Below are 20,927 nucleotides of genomic sequence, written 5' to 3' on the forward strand. Positions count from 1 at the left end.
AGAATATCCTGATCTATCCAAGTGGAGATGGCTGAGAATGTAACAAAAGTAATGAAAATAGAATCTCAGTGAGAAGTCAGTGTTAGCCTATAGCTATGAAAGTCATTGTATTAGGCTGTTTTCTGTCACTACAATAAATACCTGAGACTGGATACTTTATAAAGAAGAGAGGTTTTATTTTGCATATAGTTTTGGTGGCTGAAAATCTTAGAGTGGCTTCATCAATTTGGCCTCTGATGCAGGCTCCGTTGGCTGAATACAGTCATGATGGATGGACTTATGATGAAAATGTGTGTGAGAGGTGCAACAGGAAGCCCAGAGTGTGGAGAGGAAAGGATTACCATAGTTCCTTCTGTGAGCAGCACCCTGAATGACCCAATTGCTTTGCATGAGGCCCCACCTCTTAAAGGTTCCACCCCTCTTAACATGTCTCACTGAGGACCAAGCTTCTGATGTATGAGCCTATGGTGAATAAACCACATCCAAATGATAGCAGGCATGCAGTGATTGTTCCTGAGGCAGTAGTTGCAGCTGTGTGGAAGGATAACCCAAATTAGTAAAGGATGGAGGAGACATGAGATTATTTGAGGGTAGAGGGTGAATGAAGGTAGAGGAACTTGTGAAGAAGAATCAAGGTCTGAAATGGCTGGGGTGGGAGGTTGGGAATTGGCATGGAAGAGCCCTGCAGAAGGTGAGAGAAGAGAAAGCTTCTGGTAAAAGCATAATAGTGGGTTAGGATAGGAAACATAAGAATAAATAGTACAATGTGAAACCTCTGAATTAAGTTCAGCAAATGCTGCCTTTGGGAAGAAAGACACACATTGATGGACTGCTCAGAGATGGGCTCTGCCCTAGCTAGATATGGATGTAAATGCTTCCTGCTCCAGCGTCATCTGGAGCAGTTATGTGCTCAAAGCTTCAGTGTTGCCATTATTAAAAGGGGGTGTAACAACACTGCCCAAAACATTGAGTTACTGTGAGTACCAAGTAGACTAAATGAGACAAGGTATGCAAAACTTTTAGCTTGGTGCCTGGGACATAGTAACCATGCTCCCCCCAAATTTGTATCTTCTATCATAATAATTTTATCTTCTATCATATTATTATCACAATAATAAGTTCTATAACTGGATGCATAACTTTTTTTTGATTCACAAATGAGAGATTGCAGCAAGTCATGAAATGGATTCCTGGAGAAATCTTTCTTTGAACTGAGAATATCCTCCCTTCCCCAGTTATCAAGATGGTTTGGGAGCAAAAAAGAGAGAGTATTTCTAGGGAATACTTTCATGATAAAAATTATGATGATTCTCCAAGGATCATAATTGTTTTTATTACCTTGCATTTGCTTAGAATAGTTTTTTGCTTTCAAAACATTTACTACTTTTTGTTAGATTTAATTAGGCTTCTACAGAGTGTGGAGATTTACATTAAATGCTAGAGAAGAAACACAAGAGAAAGAATGCACAAAATGGGCCCTGGAAAGTTTAAGGTCTGGATTTGGGGAGAGAGTGAATAAATGGGAAGGAGTAACAGATGAAAGCAATATGGGAACAGTGTTAAGTATTTGTCCAGGCCCAGGCTTAGTGCTGAATGGATTTAGAGCCAGAGCTTCAGCAGGGTCAGGTTTTGTCAATTAGGAGAAGTGTCCTTGGGTTAATTCTCTCAGATGGGTTGACTTATGGATATGAATGACTGGTTGTGGAGTTGGGGCCCTGTTGCCCTCCTTTCTGATTCATAGCCTTGTCCCCTGGGCTGCTCTGGTTCTTCTGGGAACAGGCCTAGCCCCAGTCATCTCTAGTGCACTCCAGGCCTCCCAGGATCTCTGTTTTCCTATCATTTCCTCAGGCCCTCAAAGCTATCTGCAAACCCACAGGATAGTTTTATTCCCCTCCTTTTTGACCAAACTTATGCTGCCCTAGATATGGAATGTTCTTTCCCCGTGGAAGTCTTGCCTGCCCTTCAGCACCCATTTCTTCCACAGAGTCATTTCTGATATCTCAAGCTGGATAGGTTGTCCTAGGACTCTGCCTGTGGATTCTCATTTAACATTGGAATATGGTTATGCACTCAAAACATGCCTGTCTTTCACATTAGGCTGCCAGCTGCTGAGGGAAAGGATCCTGGCTTTCCATGGTGGCATCCCCAATGTCTGGCCCGTGGTGGGCTTTTAGTACACACCTGTTAAATTGAAATGCCTTGATCCTGCCCCTAGAGAACCCTTGAGGAAGCCTCTATGTAGCCAAACTTGTTCTAAGTCACTGGCCCATACAGAAGCAAAATAAGATGAGGCCCCTGCTCACCAGAGCTGCTTCCTGCTGTGCCGCAGAGTGTGTCTGCTAGCTCTGTTGTTTCCCAGAGCTGCCTGGTCACCTGGTGTAGTAAAGCAGCTCATCTCTTCATTGGGTGCAATTTTAAGAATTTTTTGGAAAGGATTCTTGTGGCTACTCAGAGGACACAAGGAGAGAGGGCAGTCTTGAGTGTGTTTAGCCCATCTGAGGACCAGGACATCTCTGTCCTAGCTGCCTGCAGCCACCTTCTGATTGTGACCACATGACCTGCCTGAGAGTGAGAACGGCTAAGTCAGTTGCAAGAAAAAAATAGAAAGACTTGACCAGCTTCATTACCTGATTAAACTGCTCAGTGAGTGGCTTTCCTCGGGCTGTCACTGCATCCCTTCCCTCACTGAGCCTGTTGGTGTGGCCAGCATCTTTTTGTTGCCAAGAGATAGGGAGAAAGCCATTATGGAAGCCTGCTAAGGCCTGGCACCCTACCTTCCCACATTCATGTGCTTGCACTTGGGGAAGTGTGGAGTGGCTCCGACCAAGCCCTGCTCTGAGCTTATCTGATTTCTCTTGCAGTACATCTTTGCAGACACTTATGCCCAGTATCTTTGGATCACATTTGACTTTTGCAACACCATCCATGGCTTTTCCATCCCATTCCGGGCTGCTGATCTCCTCCTCCATAGTAAAGCCTCCAACCTTCTTCTGGGTTTCGACAGGTCTCACCCCAACAAACAGGTAAGAGAGCACAGTCGTGTGCAGTTCCTGTGATTCCACTGTGCATGGGTGGATCGTGTCCTTTGAGTGACCTTGCCTCCTGCATCTTCCCTCCCTCCTCTCTCAGGCTTAGCCTTTGTAGCTACTGTTTGACTTACCACAGCTAAAGGAAAGTATATCCCCCTGGCCCTCTGTGCCTGTGTCCCAGCCAGCATGCAATACCCAGCACTTGGCTGGCCCTGTGAGTTCAACATCATGCCTTCCCCAGGCAGATGCACCTTTGTTAGCTTGTGGGCTAAGTCAAGGCCTTAGGATTTAATCAGAGAGAGTCACATAGAGCATTCTTGTCTGGAGCTCTTCTGTGACCTCTTGTTTTTAAACTTTTCTTTCTTTTTTATGGTACTAAGGATGGAACCCAGGGCCTTAGGTATGTTAGACAAGTGCTCTATCATTAAGTTATATCCCTCCAGCCCCTGCCTTAAACATTTTTGCCTACCATTTATTTGAAGTTATGAATAACTTTGATATTCTTCCTTTGTGTAAGTGTGGATGCATGTGTGTATAATAGAAATGAGTTTATTTTCTTCCTTGAATTCAGGTATGAAGGAAAGCTGACAAGTGAAGAGAGAGCCCGAGTAGATTTATATCTCAAGGTCGAAACTTGCCATGTCAAGAGTATTGGTCGGGCATAAGTCTGTGAAACCTGTAAATCCTGTGTGATGGGATTAACGGAGTCCTGAATGTTTTTGTTGAGAAGAGCCTTGAAATGCTTCTTTTTCTTCACAAGTTGTTTGACTAAAACACGGATCTGTTTACCTTTGCTTGCCTTAGGGAGTAACCTAAGCTTATATGGGCTGGGTCAGTTTACCAGTGGAGGTAGATTATCGTTATTTTTGGTCTCATGTTTGTAAGGGCCAAAGGAACCCTTGGGTCTCGTCTGTGGAGGTTGAGGGACTTTGGCAAAGATTAGCAAGTTAATTACTCATGGCCAAGTCTGTACATTCAGTTTATTCCCTTTGGTATTCTGCACTTAGCCAGTGTCCTTGGTAGACAGCTTTAATGACCAAGGCTCATTATAATTTTTATTTTTGTTTTAGTGCCAGGTATTAATTCCAGGGGTTCATACATGCTAGGCAAGTGCCCTACCACCAACCTATCCCCCTGCCCATGGTTTTTATTCTTCTTCCTTATTTTTTATTGTGGTGAAATACATATAAAGTAAAATTTACTGTCTTAACCATTTAAAGTACAGAGTTCAGTGGTTTAAGTACATTCATATTCTGGTGCAACATTACCAGCACCCATCTCCAAAACTTTTCATTTTGGAAAACTAAAACTCTGTGCCCGTTAAACGCTTACCTTCCCCTTCTTCCTCCCTCCAGGCCCTATTAACTACCGTTCTACATTCTGTCTATAATTTTGACTACCCTAGGTACCTCAAGTGGGATTGTACACAATTTGTCTTTTTGTGACTGACACATAATACCTTCAGGGTTCATGTGCACAGCAGCATGTGTCAGAGTGTCCTTCCTTAAGGCTGAATGACCGTCCATTGTACGCATGGGTCACCTTTTACTCATTAATTTACCCTGTGATGGGCCCGTTGATTGGTTCTACCTTTTGGGTTTTGTGAATAATGCTACTGTCTATTACAAATTTTTCAGGACACTATTTCCCAGTTACTTTTGAGTAAAATATCATTTCTGACAATATAAGTAGAGGACGAGCCACACTCATTTTTCCTTCTGGTTGCTGCTGAAAGCCTCGTGACTAGAGTGAAAGGCAAAGGTGCAGTCCTGTCCTGCCCTCTGTGTTCTTGTTTGCTGTGAGTTCCTGAGCTGGCTTTGGTGATCTGAGTGCTTATCTCACAGACAGTGTGCTGTGGAGGACAGGATATCAGTGGGCGTTGGACAATGATGCCTTTCAGATTGTACACAGTTCTCATGTTGTGTCCCCTTCTTGTTGTCTTGGTCCTTGCAGCTATGGAAGTCTGATGATTTTGGCCAGACTTGGATCATGATTCAGGAGCATGTGAAGTCCTTTACTTGGTAAGTTGTGTTGTCTAGGAAAACTTGACTCACGTAAGCCCCCCTCTCCAGTTCTTCTAGCTCCTTTGTGATAGACAGATCTTCAATACTAACTTGAAATATGCAACATTTGCTCAGAAAATAAATTTTCCAACCTTGAGAATTAGAGCTGCAAGTATAATGTACTCACTAGGGGCAATGAGAAAAGATTATTTGTAAGAGGAGTTATAGGGCTTTGCTTTTTTCCCTCCATCGGGGAACCTAGGGGAATCTTGGCTCTTGCGTGTAATACAGTTCCTAAAGACCTTCATCTGTCGAGCATCATAATGGGAGTTTCTTGTGCAGGCATTTATTCATTCATAACTTTTTTTTCAACGTCTTTTGTTAAGTATAAAACCTCCAAGATACTTTAGGGTATAAGAAGTTGAATAATTTATGGATATAGTTATTAAGAAAAATGCAGTTGAAAAGTAAGAAAAGACATTTCATATTCATAACACACTCGGTACAACAAGGACAGCACTAACAGACAAGACGAGAGCCTGGGGGATGGACTCTGTCTTCCTGCCAGGATGCTCCAGGACAGCGTCCCGGAGGAGCTTTCTCCTGATCCAGATTTTGCCCAGCAGAAGGGAGGTAGCATGTGTAGGTGGAGAGCAGAAGTTCCACACAGGAACTCCCTTTAAAAAGGGAGATTGGGATCAGAATCTGCAGTGCTTCAAAAAGGACCTTGGACCAAATTCTAAGAGCACTGGGAAGCCATTGTAGGTTTTGAGGAAGGGGGTGAAAGAGACAGGATATACATGAAGAAGTATAATTGTTCCTAGTCATGGTTGCTTCTCACCATGTGCTGTGACAGTTGCACAGTGTATGAGCTTGAGCACATGTGTTTGTATGCAGGACATGTGTGGTGCAGATTTCTAGGAATAAGCTGAGAGGTTAGTGGATTATGTAACTGTTCAGGAACCCATTCACATGTGTAACTAATGGACACCACAGATCTGATGCTACCCAAATTGACTTTTGATCCTCACTGTCCCAAACCACTTTCCTGCATTACCTTCCCTGGTTCAGTTTCTAGTTGATTAGGCCAAGAACTTTCCAGTTATTGTTGATTCTACATTTGTTTCATGCTTCACCCTCAATCTGTCCGGAGATCCTGTGGCTCTACCACTAGCATGTATCCACAATTCACCACTCACTACAGCTTTCCTCATGAGTCTCCCAAGTGGTCTTTCTGCCTTTATTTTCATCCTTCTATAATCAGTTCTCAGTACATGGAAAGATCATTCCTATTAAGAACAGGTCAGGAGCCAGGCATGGTGGTGCACACCTGTAATCCCAGCACTTGGGAGGCTGAGGCAGGAGGATCACCATGAGTTTGATTGAGGCCAGCCTGGGATACATAATGAGTTCAGGGTCAGCGTGAACTACAAAGGGAGACTCTGCCTCAAAAACAAAGCAAAAAAACCCAAACAGGTCAGGTCTTATTTTTGTTCTCCTTAGAACCTTTCAAATCATCTTTATCTTTTTGTTTGTTTATTTTGTTTTTTTTGGTACCGGGAATTGAACTCAGGTCCTTGCGCTTGCACAGCAGGCGGCGAAACCACTGAGCCAAATCCCCAGCCCCATCTTTATCTTTTTTAGATGAAATATCAGGTATCCTTTTCCACAGGACCCTAGGCCTTTACACTTGCTGTTTTCTCTGCATAGGTTGCTTTTACCAGTATATATGTACTGCTTATTCCATTAGCTCCTTAAGTCTTTGCTCAAATAACTCCTTCTAAATGAAGCCTACTCAAATGATTGTATTTGTTTACTTAAATTTTATTGTGCATATTTAAAGTATACAGTATGATGCTATGAAATTATACATGTAATTAATAATGATAGTATAGTGAAGCAAATGAACATATCCATCAACTCACATAATTACCCTTATGTTTTGTTTGTATGACAAGAGTAGCTATAGTGTACACATTTAGGGGAAATTCCAAGTACAATACACTATTATTGAGTATAGACCTCATGTTGTACATTAGTAGGAGGACTAGACTTACGCACTCTGCATATCTGGTAACTTGCATCCTTTAATCTGTATCTCCTGTCCCTCCCACTCTCACCCTGTCTTATTTTTTATTTCTGTATATATTTTTTGTTTTATATGTAATTGAGAACATACAATGTTTTTCTCTCTATGTCTGGCTTGTTTCCTTAGCATACCATCTTACAGGGCTGTCCATGTTGTTGCAAATGTCTTCTTTTTTAAAGGTTGAATAGTATTTCACTACATCTATATACCAGGGTTTCTTTGTCCATTTCTTGGTTGATGGATATAAAGGTTGTTTCCATATCTTGGCCATTGTGAATAATGCTGCAATAATCATGGGAGTGCAGATATCTTTAGAAGGGGGTGGTTTTATTTCCTTTGGGGGATATACCCAGAAGACAAATGCTTGTTCAATTTTTAACTTTTTGTTGGATCCTCCTTACTGTTTTCCATGGTGACTGCATAACAGTCTACATTTCCATAGGGTACCAGAGCTCTCTTTTCTCCACAACTTTCTCTACACTCTACTGTCTCTTGTCCTTTTGGTAATAGCTATTCTTGATGTGAGTGAGGAGATGCCTCATAGTAGTTTGAATTACATTACTAAGGATTCTGTTTGAAAGTGCAACTATTACCCTATTATTTCCACTATACTGTGTGCTGTTTTTATATAGTACTTTATTACATTATAGTATACAGTTATTATGCACATTAATTAACTTTCTTCAGTAGAATGAAAGCCCCCCAAGGCAGGGACTTATGTTAGTTTTTGTACTGATTTATCCTTAGTGAAACTGTAACTTTGGTAGACATTGCCAGATTTTCTTTGGAAAGTGTCATATTTGCACTAAGTCATGTTGACTTTCTCCATAGCTATTAGGTAAGAAATATTGTCTTATTGCAGCCTTAATTAGCATTCTTCTTCTTATGAATGATTTTAAACATCTTTTACCCTGCTTAAGGGTCATTCTTATTTTTTATGGCATATCTGATCATGGCCTTTTCTCTTTTTAAATCTGATTTTTAGTCTTTTTAGTATTGATTTTCAGAAGCTCTTTACATAGCCCTTTGGCTGTGATATAAGACAAGGTGTGTGTGTGTGTTCGTATGTGTCAGGTTTTCATTTGTCTTGACTTTTACATGTAATGTTAGTCCATATTAAATATAATGACCCAACAAGATGTAGATCGTGTCTGTGCTTCTTTTAGCACTGTGTTTCAAGCTGAATGAATTCAAGTTGGTATTATTTCTTTGGTAATTGAGGATGTTAAAGTGCAGGGGTCAAGGGAGGAGCCCTGCAGCATCTTCTGGCTCCTGTAGATGTCCTTTGTAATAGAAAGTGGCTGTTTCTGACCTTTCTGTCACTTTCTTTGGGCAGACAATTTTAGGGTCCTAATAAAATTATAAGCATAGTGTCATCTAAAGACAACTTCCACCAAGGAATACTACTATAAATTTCCTTTGCTTTATTTGAATTTAGAAGGACAGATTGATCTTTTATTAGTTTAAGGGACTAAATGTTAAGTGGGCAAACCAATAGGACTACTATGTAAAGGAAATTTGAGTTTAGGAATGTGTATATTTTACTTTCTGAAAGCATGACAGGTATCTTAGGAGAAGGGATTGTTCTCTTACATTTTACGTAGTTATATGTCTTATATTGGGATTTCAGGTTATGTTGGGGATTTTTCCTGTAAGATTCCCCATAATAAGTGAGAGTATAATCTGATCTCTCTGAGAACAATAACATGTGTTTGTTCAACCGTGCTTGGCAACCTGGGAGTAGTGGGTGTGAAGAAAGCCAGTAATTTGTACTGCCTAGATATGGAGATTGGGAAGACAAGACAGCAGAAGACCTATGGGGAAGGGATTCAAGGATGCCCTGTGTGGCATCCTTGAAGGGTTATTGGTGAGGCAGGTGAGCACCAATGATTGTGCTCAGAGAAACAGCAAGGATTAGAATTTCCAAATCAAGAGCAGAGAGAGCAGGAAGTAACTGAGTGAACCTGAGCAGTGAGAAAGCTAGATGGCAAAAAAAAAATTTGTATGTGGAGCAGCTCACACACACGGGAGGTCCAGATATGGATTGTAGAAGAGAATGGGGATGAGAGTCACAGTTCTTTCTGTCTCTGTGCTGACTTCCTCTTTTGGCTCTGAAGGAATAATAAGAGATCAGCTCATCTCAAAATATCTCAAGAAAAGTTCTTTCCTCTCTGCCTTTTAAAAAATACCCAGCAGCCTCATTTTAATTTGCACATCCTCTAGGCTAAAGGAAGTACTTTAATCAGTACTTCTAATTGTGGAAAAGAAGGGAACATGCCACCACTCACCCACACACCAATCATCGGATAATGAAGAATAGGTTTCTCCCACATCAGGGCCCAGGCTGCTGCTCTCTCCGCTGCCCTGCTCAGATTCCAGATGGTAGGGCAGAAGTCAAGTCTTGCGCTGTTCTAAAGAGACTTCTTTTTCTATTTCTTACCCTCCTTCCTGCCTCTTTCTTTTCCTTTTTCCTTTTTGGCTTGGTGAACATGCTCTTGACAGTCTCATAGTGTATCTTTGAAGGAGTTTGAGATGATTGCCTTCATTATTCTGAGCCTTGTGTATGTGTTGAACTGGATAAAGGCAGTGACATAAGTGAGGCCTCTTTCTCTCCCTGAGTCATCACTCTACATGTGCACTGTGAATCTCTTTGCCTGACTTCCCAATTATTTTTCCCATATGCTGACTGGTCTGCCGAGCCTTGCTATTCCTTGGGCAGGAAGCCTGGGCAGATCTGTCATCCTTCTAGCTGCTGGCAGGGCCCTTTTTGAGGGGCTACTAGTTCAGAGCTTTTTCTCCAAGGTAGTCTGAAGCATTCTACAGTTGCATTTTGGATTAGCATCTGTAATTGTGGTCCATGTGTCCAGTACAGGAGCATCACTTCATCTAGGGATGCAGTCGGGAAAAAAGAAATAAAAGACATGGCCTCTGACTAGGCAGCTAAATAAACACATGTAAGAAACACCACTGTGTAAAATAATTATACCTATTTCAAAATTCACCTAGCCTGAGTGGTTTTACACTTTTGTTAGAATTAAAACTCATATAAAAGGCTTAAAGTTGAATGGTGCAGAGATGTGTTGCTGGTGTTGGGAGAAGACAGGGAACGTTGAGGAATGGCTTTCGGGATGATGGGGACTTGAGCTTGACCTCAGAGGAGAGTAGAATTTAGGTGACAGTATCAGTTGTGCAGAGGGTACCTCTCCGTACAGGGTTGTTGTTTTCTGCAAAAACACAGTGGGAAATGTGCCCTCCATTTCTGAAGGAAGTTAAGGACATCAGTGTGTAAGAAAGAGTTTGTGAAGGTGCCTCATGGGAGTGAAATGCACTGGTGGGATGATGACTCCAGATGGTGTGAATCAGTGATGTCAGCCAGGGACAGAGGGGACAGGATCTGTGGGACAGGACTTGCCTCAGAGGTTCCTAATGTGGCTTCCTCTAGTGTTGTACTTCTGAGCATGTAGCACCTTGGGAAAACTATCCTTCATTCTTCATCACTTGAGGCCAGAAACTTGCTGACGCCTCAAGCGGTCCATTGTTCATTTATTCAGAAACATTGCACCTTGTGCTTTTTCTCCTTTTAACTTTTCTAGGCAGGGACCAAATTTACCTTGAGCTAAACCCAGGATGCTTTCAAAACTACGGTAGCAACGTAGAACATGTTATAAATGGCAGTTCCTCTCCCTCTAGGCTGAGCCAAGGAGTAACCAAAGGGTTGCATTCGAGGCACAGAGAATATCGTTTCTAGCTTGCACCATGGTGGCCCTAAATTTTAGTTGATTGTCCTTATGGCATAACCTCCATACTTCTGATGATTAAATATGGAAATAATGACCCTTTTCTTTTATTCTAGGGGAATTGATCCCTATGACAAACCAAATACCATCTATATTGAGCGGCATGAACCCTCTGGCTACTCCACAGTTTTCAGAAGTACAGACTTTTTCCAGTCCCGGGAAAACCAGGAAGTCATTCTTGAAGAAGTGAGAGACTTTCAGCTTCGGGACAAGTACATGTTTGCTACAAAGGTGGTGGTAAGTAGAACACACTAAACTGCTTGAGAATTTCCTTTGTGAGATTTTGTATTTTGTGGCCCATAGGTGAGTCCACATAGCAGAACTTGATTCACTTGATTCTGGGCATGGGTGAACATTTCCAAAGGGCTTGGAAGGTGCTAGATTTTGGAGGAGTGGAGAAGCCTTGGACAAATACTCAGAGTGTCTCTAGGCTCTAGGAATTTGGTGTCTTCTGGTACCTAAGCCTCCTTGATAAAGAACACAGAAGGGTGCTGGGATATAGTTTAGTAGTAGAGTACTTGCTTAGCATGTGTGAAGCCCTGGGTTCTGTCCCTATCTCTACAAAAAGAAACAAAAACAAACAAAACAATAAAAACCAGAGAGGAGAGATGGGGCTCAGTGGGGTTTTTCTTTTTTTAGTCCTACTGCCTGATTTTTAAATTAGACCAATTTCTTTGAGACTTTTGGACACATTAATTTACATGGCTAATAAGATGTGTAGTCATTGGCTAGTGCGAGTTAATGCTCTAAGAAAAGCAGTAATTAAGCTTCCAGCTGTCAGTAAGTAGCTTAACTCTCAGCCTTTGGGAAAATCTTTCCCCATGATTTGATGTGTTGGAGCCAGATGCTGAAATGGAGGGCTTTGCTTATTTAAAACCAGAGTTGATTATTTAACAGGGCTTGTTGTGCCACTGTATTGAGTTCAGTCCTTATTGCCCTGGTCTAAAGGAAGGAAACCAGGCTCTACCAAGACCATATTGGGTCTGTGTTTTGGGGGACTGTAGGTGATGGCTGTTTCCTCAACTCAGGCTCTGTTGAAGGTCTCTGGTAATCTTAGGGACTGAAATTAGATACAGTGCTTTTCTCCAGGTGCTGGAATTTCAGGTTGTGCCACTGCATTTGGCTCTTTAAGTTCTCCTTTATCTCTATAATTGGTATCAGGCTAAGGAGAAGTAGATCAACCTTTTTGGTAGGATGTTAGGGTTGAGAAAGGACCTTCCCAGGACGGAAGGCAGGGAGGAAGGTCAGAATGAGGACATGAATGGCTAGAGGCAAAAGGCATTCCCCATTATGTGACCTGCAAAATGTTTTTTAAAACCATTAAACTGCAGCAATTTTTCTTCTGTCAGATGTTTGCACTGATTCTCAGACATTAGATCACTCCCGGCGTCACCTGGCTGTCCTTGTCTTACACATGCACACATACAAATACACACAGAACAGCTCAAGAACACAAGCCTGCTTGAATTGCCTGGGGTGGGATAGAGTAATGAGAATACACATGTGGAAATCAACCCCAAGCACCAGTATCTCATCACCTTGTGTTGGACAATCCTGAGTTTCAGTATAGTTTTGAAGCCTTGTGTCCAGTTCTCCATGGTCACAGGCCTTTTCTATTTGAGTTCCTTGGCTTGGAATTATTATATGGTTTTAATTTCTCAATTCTAAAACACAGCACCTGATTCCCCTGGTTTGCCTTCCTTTTTGGCCTTAGTCGGGCCAAGGTAGACGGCTGCTGCACATTTTTCCTACCCCATTATTCCTAGATCTTACACTTACGGGTTTAAGTTAATATCCCTGTTGGAGCTTTCTGTGTTCTCCTTTCTGATCTAACAGCTTGTTAGAGTCCTGCAGTGAGTTTTTATTGCTCCTTTATTGCTGATAAGATCAGGAGACATGTCTGTTTTGATCATCACTGATGCAGGGTCTTGCACAATACTTGGTACATAGCAGGCGTGCAGTAGAGTTGAATGCATGCCATTTTTTTCTAACTAATTAAAAAAGCATATGCTGGCAGATTGTATTTTTTAATTTGGTGAGGGAATGTTACATTATTGGTACTTTATAGTCAACTGTCAACTCTCCATATGACTTATTTATTTATCTGCTATTGGTAGAAAAGTTGGAGTTGTCTGTTGGCTTCTCCCTCCTGCACATGGACAGGCTTCCAGGTTCCAAGATCAGTGGCTGTAGATTCAGTGTGCTAGGCGACCAATTGAACATGTTTCCCAGTGGTCTTGGGAGCATCTGAAGCAGCATTGTATAGGGATAGTTGTTACAAATGCAAGTTGAAAGGCCCCAGTGCACTTTTCCTCTGAACATCCTTAGGTGCCTAAGAACCAGCAAAGTTTGAGAACCTCTGCTCTGATGGCTTTACGCAATAGTCAGTGATACAGTCAACAGCATGTTTCTCAAAGGATGAATTGATGAGAGAAGAAACACAACTGGCAGAGGGTGATAAAATAGCATTTTCCTTCTTTTTATCATATTATACTACTAAACCACAAGGATAAGCAGAATTGACCTTGGTTGGTTAACCCTCCCAGTAGGAGTGTTGAAGCCTCTAAGTGTAGCTGTTAATCTGATCTACTTAGCTTTAGGGCTGGATTGGCTTGGGGAATTCCAACTGGCTTGAATGTTAGATGGATTCAAATCAAATTTAGAAAATCAAAGAATCAATTTGAAAATCACAGGTAATTGGTTTTAGGTGATTAACTCTTTTGCTTCCTTCCAGTGCTACAAATGATTTTAATCTTTTGCAAGTTACCTTTTTAGTTCATGTGAAGTAAGCCATCAGGGCTGTAGACTGGAGCTGGTACCCAGGACTTTAGAACCTTGTAGTGGTCAGTTAGCCTGACACTGACTTTATATGTGCATTGTATTTGATGTGCTTTGGTTTTCTTGTCCCAAGTTTAATTTTTAGTTTTTGCTGTTTGACATGATGTTCACTTACTTGTTTTATTTTTATTTATTTATTTTAAAAACTTTTTTTTTTTGGTACAGGGATCTAACTGAGGACTTTGTGCTTGTGAGGCAGGCATGGCACCACTGAGCTAAATCCCCAGCCTCACTTGTTTTAATAGACTATATCAAAATGATAGGACCATTAAAGAAACAATGAGGTACCTCTATGATCTGTTAATGTGCTAATAATATACTACTGTTAGGTTTTTTTCTGATAAATAACAGCTCTTGCCTAAAAGTTTAAGCTTGGAGTAGATTAGGTACTCCCTTCAACCTCACTACCAGATAATTGTGCAAAAGCCAAGCTCAGACATTTCTTGCACAAATGTGTATCAGCAAGGACATGATCTGTGGGCTTGATGAAGTCTCTTCTGTGTCCTTACAGAGGATGTGGCACCTCATACCTTGCATAATATAGACACTGTGTTCTAGAGTAGGAATTGACAAACGCTGACCCACCACCACCTGCCTTTGTAAATAAAGCTTTATTGGAATACAGCCATATTCATTTGCTTATGTGTGATCTCCAGCTGCTTTCATACCACAGTGGGAGAACTAAGTAGCTGCAGAGGCAGTGTAGCCACTAAGTGTAAAATATCTACTCTCTGCACCTTTACAGATAAAGTTTGCTGACCCCTATTGTCTGTTACCCCTTCTGCTGGAATCAGATAACCAGAACTGCAAGGTTTTGACAAATCTCAGTCATGATACCAAACAGTTCAGGTCACAGGTCTCCCTGAATGGTTACACTCTGCTAATTTCAGGGTGGAATCTTTAGAACAATGAGGACATTTCCATATCTTGAATGCCTCTGATCTCCTTGGTGAGAGCCCATTTGTATTCTCATGATTCTGACTAGTCAACCACTAATTTTACTACTGAAAACCCATTTCTATATCATTTTTTTTTTGGTACCAGGGATTGAACTCAGGACCTTGCACTTGCAAGGCAGGCAGCAGGCAGTGGAACCACTGAGCTAAATCCCTTGCCCTTCTGTATCTTTATTATGCTAATTTAAAGTCACTAATATTGTTCAGAGATAACAAAAAAGCTCACTAATTGCCTCAGGGATGTGGGCTTCTAGGTGAGAATTTGTTGGCCAAAACTAGGGTATGACTTTTAGAATAACGGACCAAAACCAAACTATTGACAAATTATTTTAATTATGATATTACTGAAATGTATGCAAATGTAAAGCACCTAAAGCTCATAGCTTTCAAATACAACAGTAAAGCTCAAACATTTTCAAATTAAAATAATATCCTTTGAATTAAAATTAATACTGTTATAATACTTACGTTTATGTGTAATTTATATATCATAAACATTCCTTTTTTTGTGGTAGTGGAGATTGAACCCAGGGACCTTGCACTGAGCTGTATCTCCAACCCTTTTAAAAATTTTTTATTTTGGGACAGGGTCTTGCTAAATTGCCCAGGATGGGCTCGAACTTGGGAATCTCTTGCCTCAGCCTCCCAGGGTACTGGAATTACAGGTGTGCACCACCACACCTGGTTTTAAAAATATTTACCCTTTTTAAGGTTATAACTCAGTAGTTTTTAGTAGATTCGCAAGGTCATACAATGGTCATTACTGCCTAATTCTATACATTTCCATCACCCCTCTAAGAACTCCGTATGCTTTGGCATTACTTTCCTTCTCCCAGCCACTGGCAGCCACTAATCTATTTTATGTTTGTGTATATTTGCTTATCCTGGGCATTTTATGTAAAGGGAACCATATAGTACATGAATTTTTATAACTTTTAAAAACAATATAATGCTGTTTTCATCCAGGTTGTGGCATGTGTCATTATTTCAATCTTTTTCTTTTTTCTTTTCTTTTCTTCTTTTTTTTTGAGTCAGAGTTATGCTATGTAGTAGACTGGCCTTGAACTTGCTATGCTATGTAGCCCACTCTAGTCATGAACTCACAGTTCTCCTGCTTCAGTCATGCCAGTGCTAGGATTATAGGTGTGTACCACTGGGGCCTGGCTTACATCAATCATTTTTAATGACTGAGTTGTATTTTCTTGTAAGGATTACAGATTTTATTTATCCATTAGTTGCTGGTCATGGAGGTTGTTTCTATTTTTTTGTCTGTTCTGAGTAGTGCTACTATAAACATTTAGGTACAGATTGTGTGGGGGCATTTTAGTTTCTATTGAGCATGTACTTAGAAGTGGAATTTCTGGTCCATATGAGAATTCTACATTTAACTTCATGAGAAACTGTCAAATTGTTTTCTAAAGTGACCATACCGGTTCATGTTCCCACCAGCAGTGTATTAAGATTGCAATTTCTTTACACCCTTCCAACATTTAGTGTCAGTCTTGATTATAGCCACCCTTGTGAGAAGTGGTTTTGATTTATAATCCCTTATGGCTATTGATGGTGAACATCCTTTCATGCGCCTGTTGCCGATTTATTTCTCTTCCTTGAACAGATGTCTATTCATAGCCTTTGTCCATTTTTAGTTTTCAAGATTTTTTTTGTCTTTGAGTTCTGTATTTACTCTGTATTATGTATATAAGATATGATTTGCAAATATTTTCTGCTGTTTTTTCACTTTATTCCTGGTATTCTTTCTTATTTATTTATTTATTTATTTATTTATTTATTTATTGGTTTTTTGAGACAGAGTCTTGCTATGAAGTTCAGGCTGGCCTTGAACTCACTGTGTAGCTGAGGCTGGCCTGGAACTCACTGTGATCCTCCTGCCTCAGCCTCCCAAGTGCTGAGATTACAGGTGTGTGCTTCCACACCCGGCTCCTTCCTGGTATTCTTTCCTGCATAAAAGTTTTAAAGTTTGATGAAGTCCAATTTATCTATATTTTCTTTTGTTACTTGTGCTATTGGTGTCTTGTCTAAAAAGCTATAACTTAATCCAAGATCATAAAGATTTAAGAGTTTCATAGTTTTCGTTCTCATAGTTAGGTCTGTGGTTCATTTTTAGTTAATTTTGTGTGTAGTGTGAAGTATATACAAAGAAGATGTTTACGTTGATATTTTTGTCTCAGCACCCTTTATTTAAAAGCCTTTGAATTGTCTGAGCATCTTTGTTGGAAATTCATTGGCCATAAATCTAAGGATTTATTTTTGGAGTCTTGATTCTATTCTGTTCACCTGTATGTCTCACTTTATGCAGTATCATGTCATTTTGATTACTGTAGCTTTATAAGTTTTGAATTTGGAGACTTTTAAAATTTTGTTCTTTTTCAAGATTGTGTTGGCTCTTCTGGTTTCCTTGTATTTCTATATGTATTTTAAGATCAGCTTGTCAAGTTTTGCAAAAGAATGCAGATAGGATTTTTGATAGGGGTAGTGTTGATTCTGAGGACCAATTTCTCTTCATAGACATAGGGTATCTGTCCATTTATTCAGTCTGTCTTTTTTTTTCTTTTTTAATTGTGTTTTTTAGTGTTCACTTTACAAGTCTTGCATTTCCTTTTCCATAAGTATTTGATTCCAGTATAAATAACATTTCTTAGATCTCTTAAGAAGGTGACCAGCGCTGGGTACTTGTGGGTATGTATGCACCCGTCTGAATTAGGCCGATGGAAACAGTCTATTGCAGTTCACCTTCACACAGTACAAGTTCTTCCTGCTCATATCCTCATCAAGGAAGATGAGAAACATGATGCTGGTAACTTTCATGTGTCTTGGGAGGTTGAGGTGGTCAGTGTCACTAAGGCACACTGCCGTACTCAAGCCTTCCTTAAATACTACTTGGCATCTGAATCAGTTCATCTTTGCAAGCTTATATTTTCATAGTTTGTATTTTATACTTATGTCCCATTTGTTTCTCCAAATATCAAATTTAACGTTGATGTTATAAATAATTTTTCTTTGAGGCAGGGTCTCACTATGTAGTTCAGGCTGGCCTTAAAGTCACTATGTAGCCCAAGTTGGCCTCAAACTCTTGGCAATCCTCCGGCCTCAGCCTCCTAAGTGCTGGGATTATAGGCGTGTGCCCCTGGTCCTGGCCATGTTATGAATCATTTTTAAGCCAAAGTATTGAATCAGTCTGTTTTGTTTTCCTGGATGGTTGGCAGTAAACACTTAATTTTGTCCTCTCAATAAAGTCATCCATTTGTTAAGCCAGTGTGGGAAAAATTAGGTCTTTTAGGCTTTTTTTTGTATGTGGTGCTGGAGGTTGAACCCAAGGCCTTGCACATACCTGGTAGGCAAATTGAGCTGTATTATCTGGCCAGCTCTGTTTATTTCTTGAATTCATTTTCTCTCTTTTTCTCACACTGAATCATCAAAATTGACTGTTCCTAAAAATTACTGCTTCTTCAGTTGCCCATGAACGAGCACAAATAATCAACAAGTGGGATCTCTTCTTATTAAAAAGTTTCTGCACAGCAAGAGAAACCACCAGCAATGTGAAGAGACAACCCACAATGTGGGAAAAAATCTTCACCTGCTCTTCCTCAGACAAAGGTCTACTATCTCGAATCTATAAAGAACTTAAAAAGATCAGACCTCCCAAATTTAAAGACCCAATCCAAAAATGGGCATCTGAAATGAACAGACATTTCTCAGACAAAGAAGTAGAAATAGCAAATAAATACATGAAAAAATGTTCAGCATCACTGGTTATTCGAGAGATGCAAATGAAAACCACCCTGAGATTCCACCTCACTCCAGAAAGAATGGCTGCTATCATGAAATCAACCAATAACAAATGCTGGTGGGGCTGTGGGGAAAGAGGAACCCTGCTCCACTGCTGGTGGGAATGTAGACTGGTGCAAGCACTGTGGAAATTAGTATGGAGATACCTCAAAGAACTAGGACTGAAAGTCCCATTTGACCCTGCTATTCCCCTGCTGGGGATCTTCCCCAAAGAATTAAAAGAATCATACCACAGTGATATATGTGTGCCCATGTTCATAGCAGCACAATTTGTAATAGCTAAAACTTGGAAACAGCCCAAATGCCCATCAACTGGAGACTGGATAAAGAAAATGTGGTTTTTTAATAAAATGGAGTACTACTCAGCCATAAAAAATGAGAAATTAGAGACATTTATACTTAAAAGGATGCACATTGAGGTGATACTCTTAAGTGAAATAAATAGGACACACATGAATAAATACCAAATAGTTTCTCTGGTGTGAGAAACTGAAAGTGTGAATAAGGACTAAAAGGTATAATAGATAATGTGAAATAGGAAGAAAAGGGGCAAAGGGGAAGGAAGTGGGAGGGGTAGGGGAAAGGAAAGAAGGGAATGGGATTAATATGAGAAAATGGAAAAATAGGAACAAGATCTTTGTAAATAGGGAGGGATGGAGGGGTTGAAGGGAGTACTAGGCAAGGGTGAAAAATAAGAACCAAGAGATTATGTAAAGGTGCAAATTTCCAATGATGAATTTCATTATATTGTATACCTAAAATGTACCAATGATTAGAATGAATAATCGATAATGCAAAATAGGAAGAAAAGGTCCAAAGAGGTAGGGGTAGTGGGAGGGGCAGGGGAAAGGAAAAATGATGAGAAATGGAAAAAATGGAAATAAAGTCTTTGTAAATAGGGAAGGGTGGAGGGTGTGAAGGGAGGGCTAGGAATGTGGAAAAAATAAGAACCAAGATGCATTGTGTAAAGTTGCAAGTTCCCAATGAGAAATGTGAATGTGTTGTATACCTACAATGTACCAATAAAAGAATTTAAGTAAAAAAAAAAAAAATTACTGCTGCTTTTTTCCTGTTAGCTCAGATCTGCTGTTGAACATCTAGTGGATTTTTTTGTGTGTGTGTTAAACTTTTCGGCTCCAGAATTTCTGTTTATTTCTTTTATAATTTCTATATTTTTTAAATTTATATATTAATTGGTACATTTTAGGTATACAATACATTTACATTTATCATTGGGTGTTTGTACCTGTACATGATGTATCTTAGTTCTTAGTTTTGCCCCCATTACCTATGTGCCTTTCACCCTTACCACCCTTCCTTGTTTACATAGACTTTGTTTCCTTTCTTTTTTCTTTCTCATAATTTTTCCTTTCCCTTCTTTCCTTTCCCCTTCCCCTCCCGCCACCCCTACCCCTTTGGAACTTTTCCTATTTCAAGTTATCAAATATTCATTTTAATCATTTTCATCCTTATTTACACTTTCAGTTTCTCACACTAGAGATACTATTCGGTATTTACACATGTGTGTCCTATTTATTTTTTAAGAATATGGCCTCAATATGCATCCATTTAGCTATAAATGACTAGTTTGTTGTTCTTAATGGCTTAGTAGTACTCCATTTTATAAAAAATCCACATCTTCTTTATCCAGTTTCCAGTTGATGGGCACTTAGGCTGTTTCCAAACCTTAGCTATTACAAACTGTGCTGCTATAAACATAGGTGCACATGTATTGGTGTGGTATGATTCTTTGAATTCTTTGGGGAAGATCCCCAGCAGGGGAATAGTGGGGTCAAATGGGACTTTCAGTCCCAGTTCTTTGAGGTATCTCCATACTGATTTCCACAGTGGTTGCACCAGTCTACACTCCCACCAACAATGGAAAAGTGTTCTTTTCTCTCCACACCCCTGCCAGCATTTGTTATTGGTTGATTTCTTGATAGCAGCCATTCTTTCTAGGGTGAGGTGGAATTTCAGTGTTGTTTTCATCTGCATCTCTCGAATGACCAGTGATGTTGAGCATTTTTTCATATATTTATTTGCAGTTTTTACTTCGTCTGAGAAATGTCTGTTCATTTCAGATGCCCATTTTTTGAATTGCGTCTTTGAATTTGGGGGGGTCTGATTTTTTTCAATTCTTTATATATTCTAGATAGTAGACCTTTGTCTGAATACAGTGGCTAAAAATTTCTTCCCATATTGTAGGTTGTCTCTTAGCTCTGTTGGTAGTTTCTCTTGCAGTGCAGAAGCTTTTTAATAAGATGAGATCCCAGTTGTTGATTCTTTGTGTTAGTTCCCGTGCCACTGAAGATTTGTCCATAAAGTCTTTTCCCACGCCAGTGTCATTGAGAGTTCTACCTAACTTATCTTCCAGCAAGTTTACTGTTTCTGTCTTGATATTTAGCTCT

General features: G+C 40.1%; 1 protein-coding gene across 2 annotated transcripts in view; it reads left to right on the top strand.

Moving 5' to 3' along the window:
- Sorl1 (sortilin related receptor 1) overlaps window positions 1-20,927 on the top strand; it is a 169,894-nt gene that overhangs the window by 28,542 nt on the left and 120,425 nt on the right. For both annotated transcript variants that reach the window (XM_004870912.4, XM_021249086.2), the window contains exons 4-6: window positions 2,862-3,023; window positions 4,983-5,050; window positions 10,975-11,155. In XM_004870912.4, the coding sequence (XP_004870969.2) occupies window positions 2,862-3,023; window positions 4,983-5,050; window positions 10,975-11,155 (411 nt within the window). The remainder of the gene's footprint in view (window positions 1-2,861; window positions 3,024-4,982; window positions 5,051-10,974; window positions 11,156-20,927) is intronic.

Source organism: Heterocephalus glaber, unplaced genomic scaffold, assembly GCF_053883595.1.
Source record: "Heterocephalus glaber isolate CG9 unplaced genomic scaffold, H.glaber_assembly_v1.0 deba00001431, whole genome shotgun sequence".
Classification (NCBI taxonomy): Eukaryota; Metazoa; Chordata; class Mammalia; order Rodentia; family Bathyergidae; genus Heterocephalus; species Heterocephalus glaber.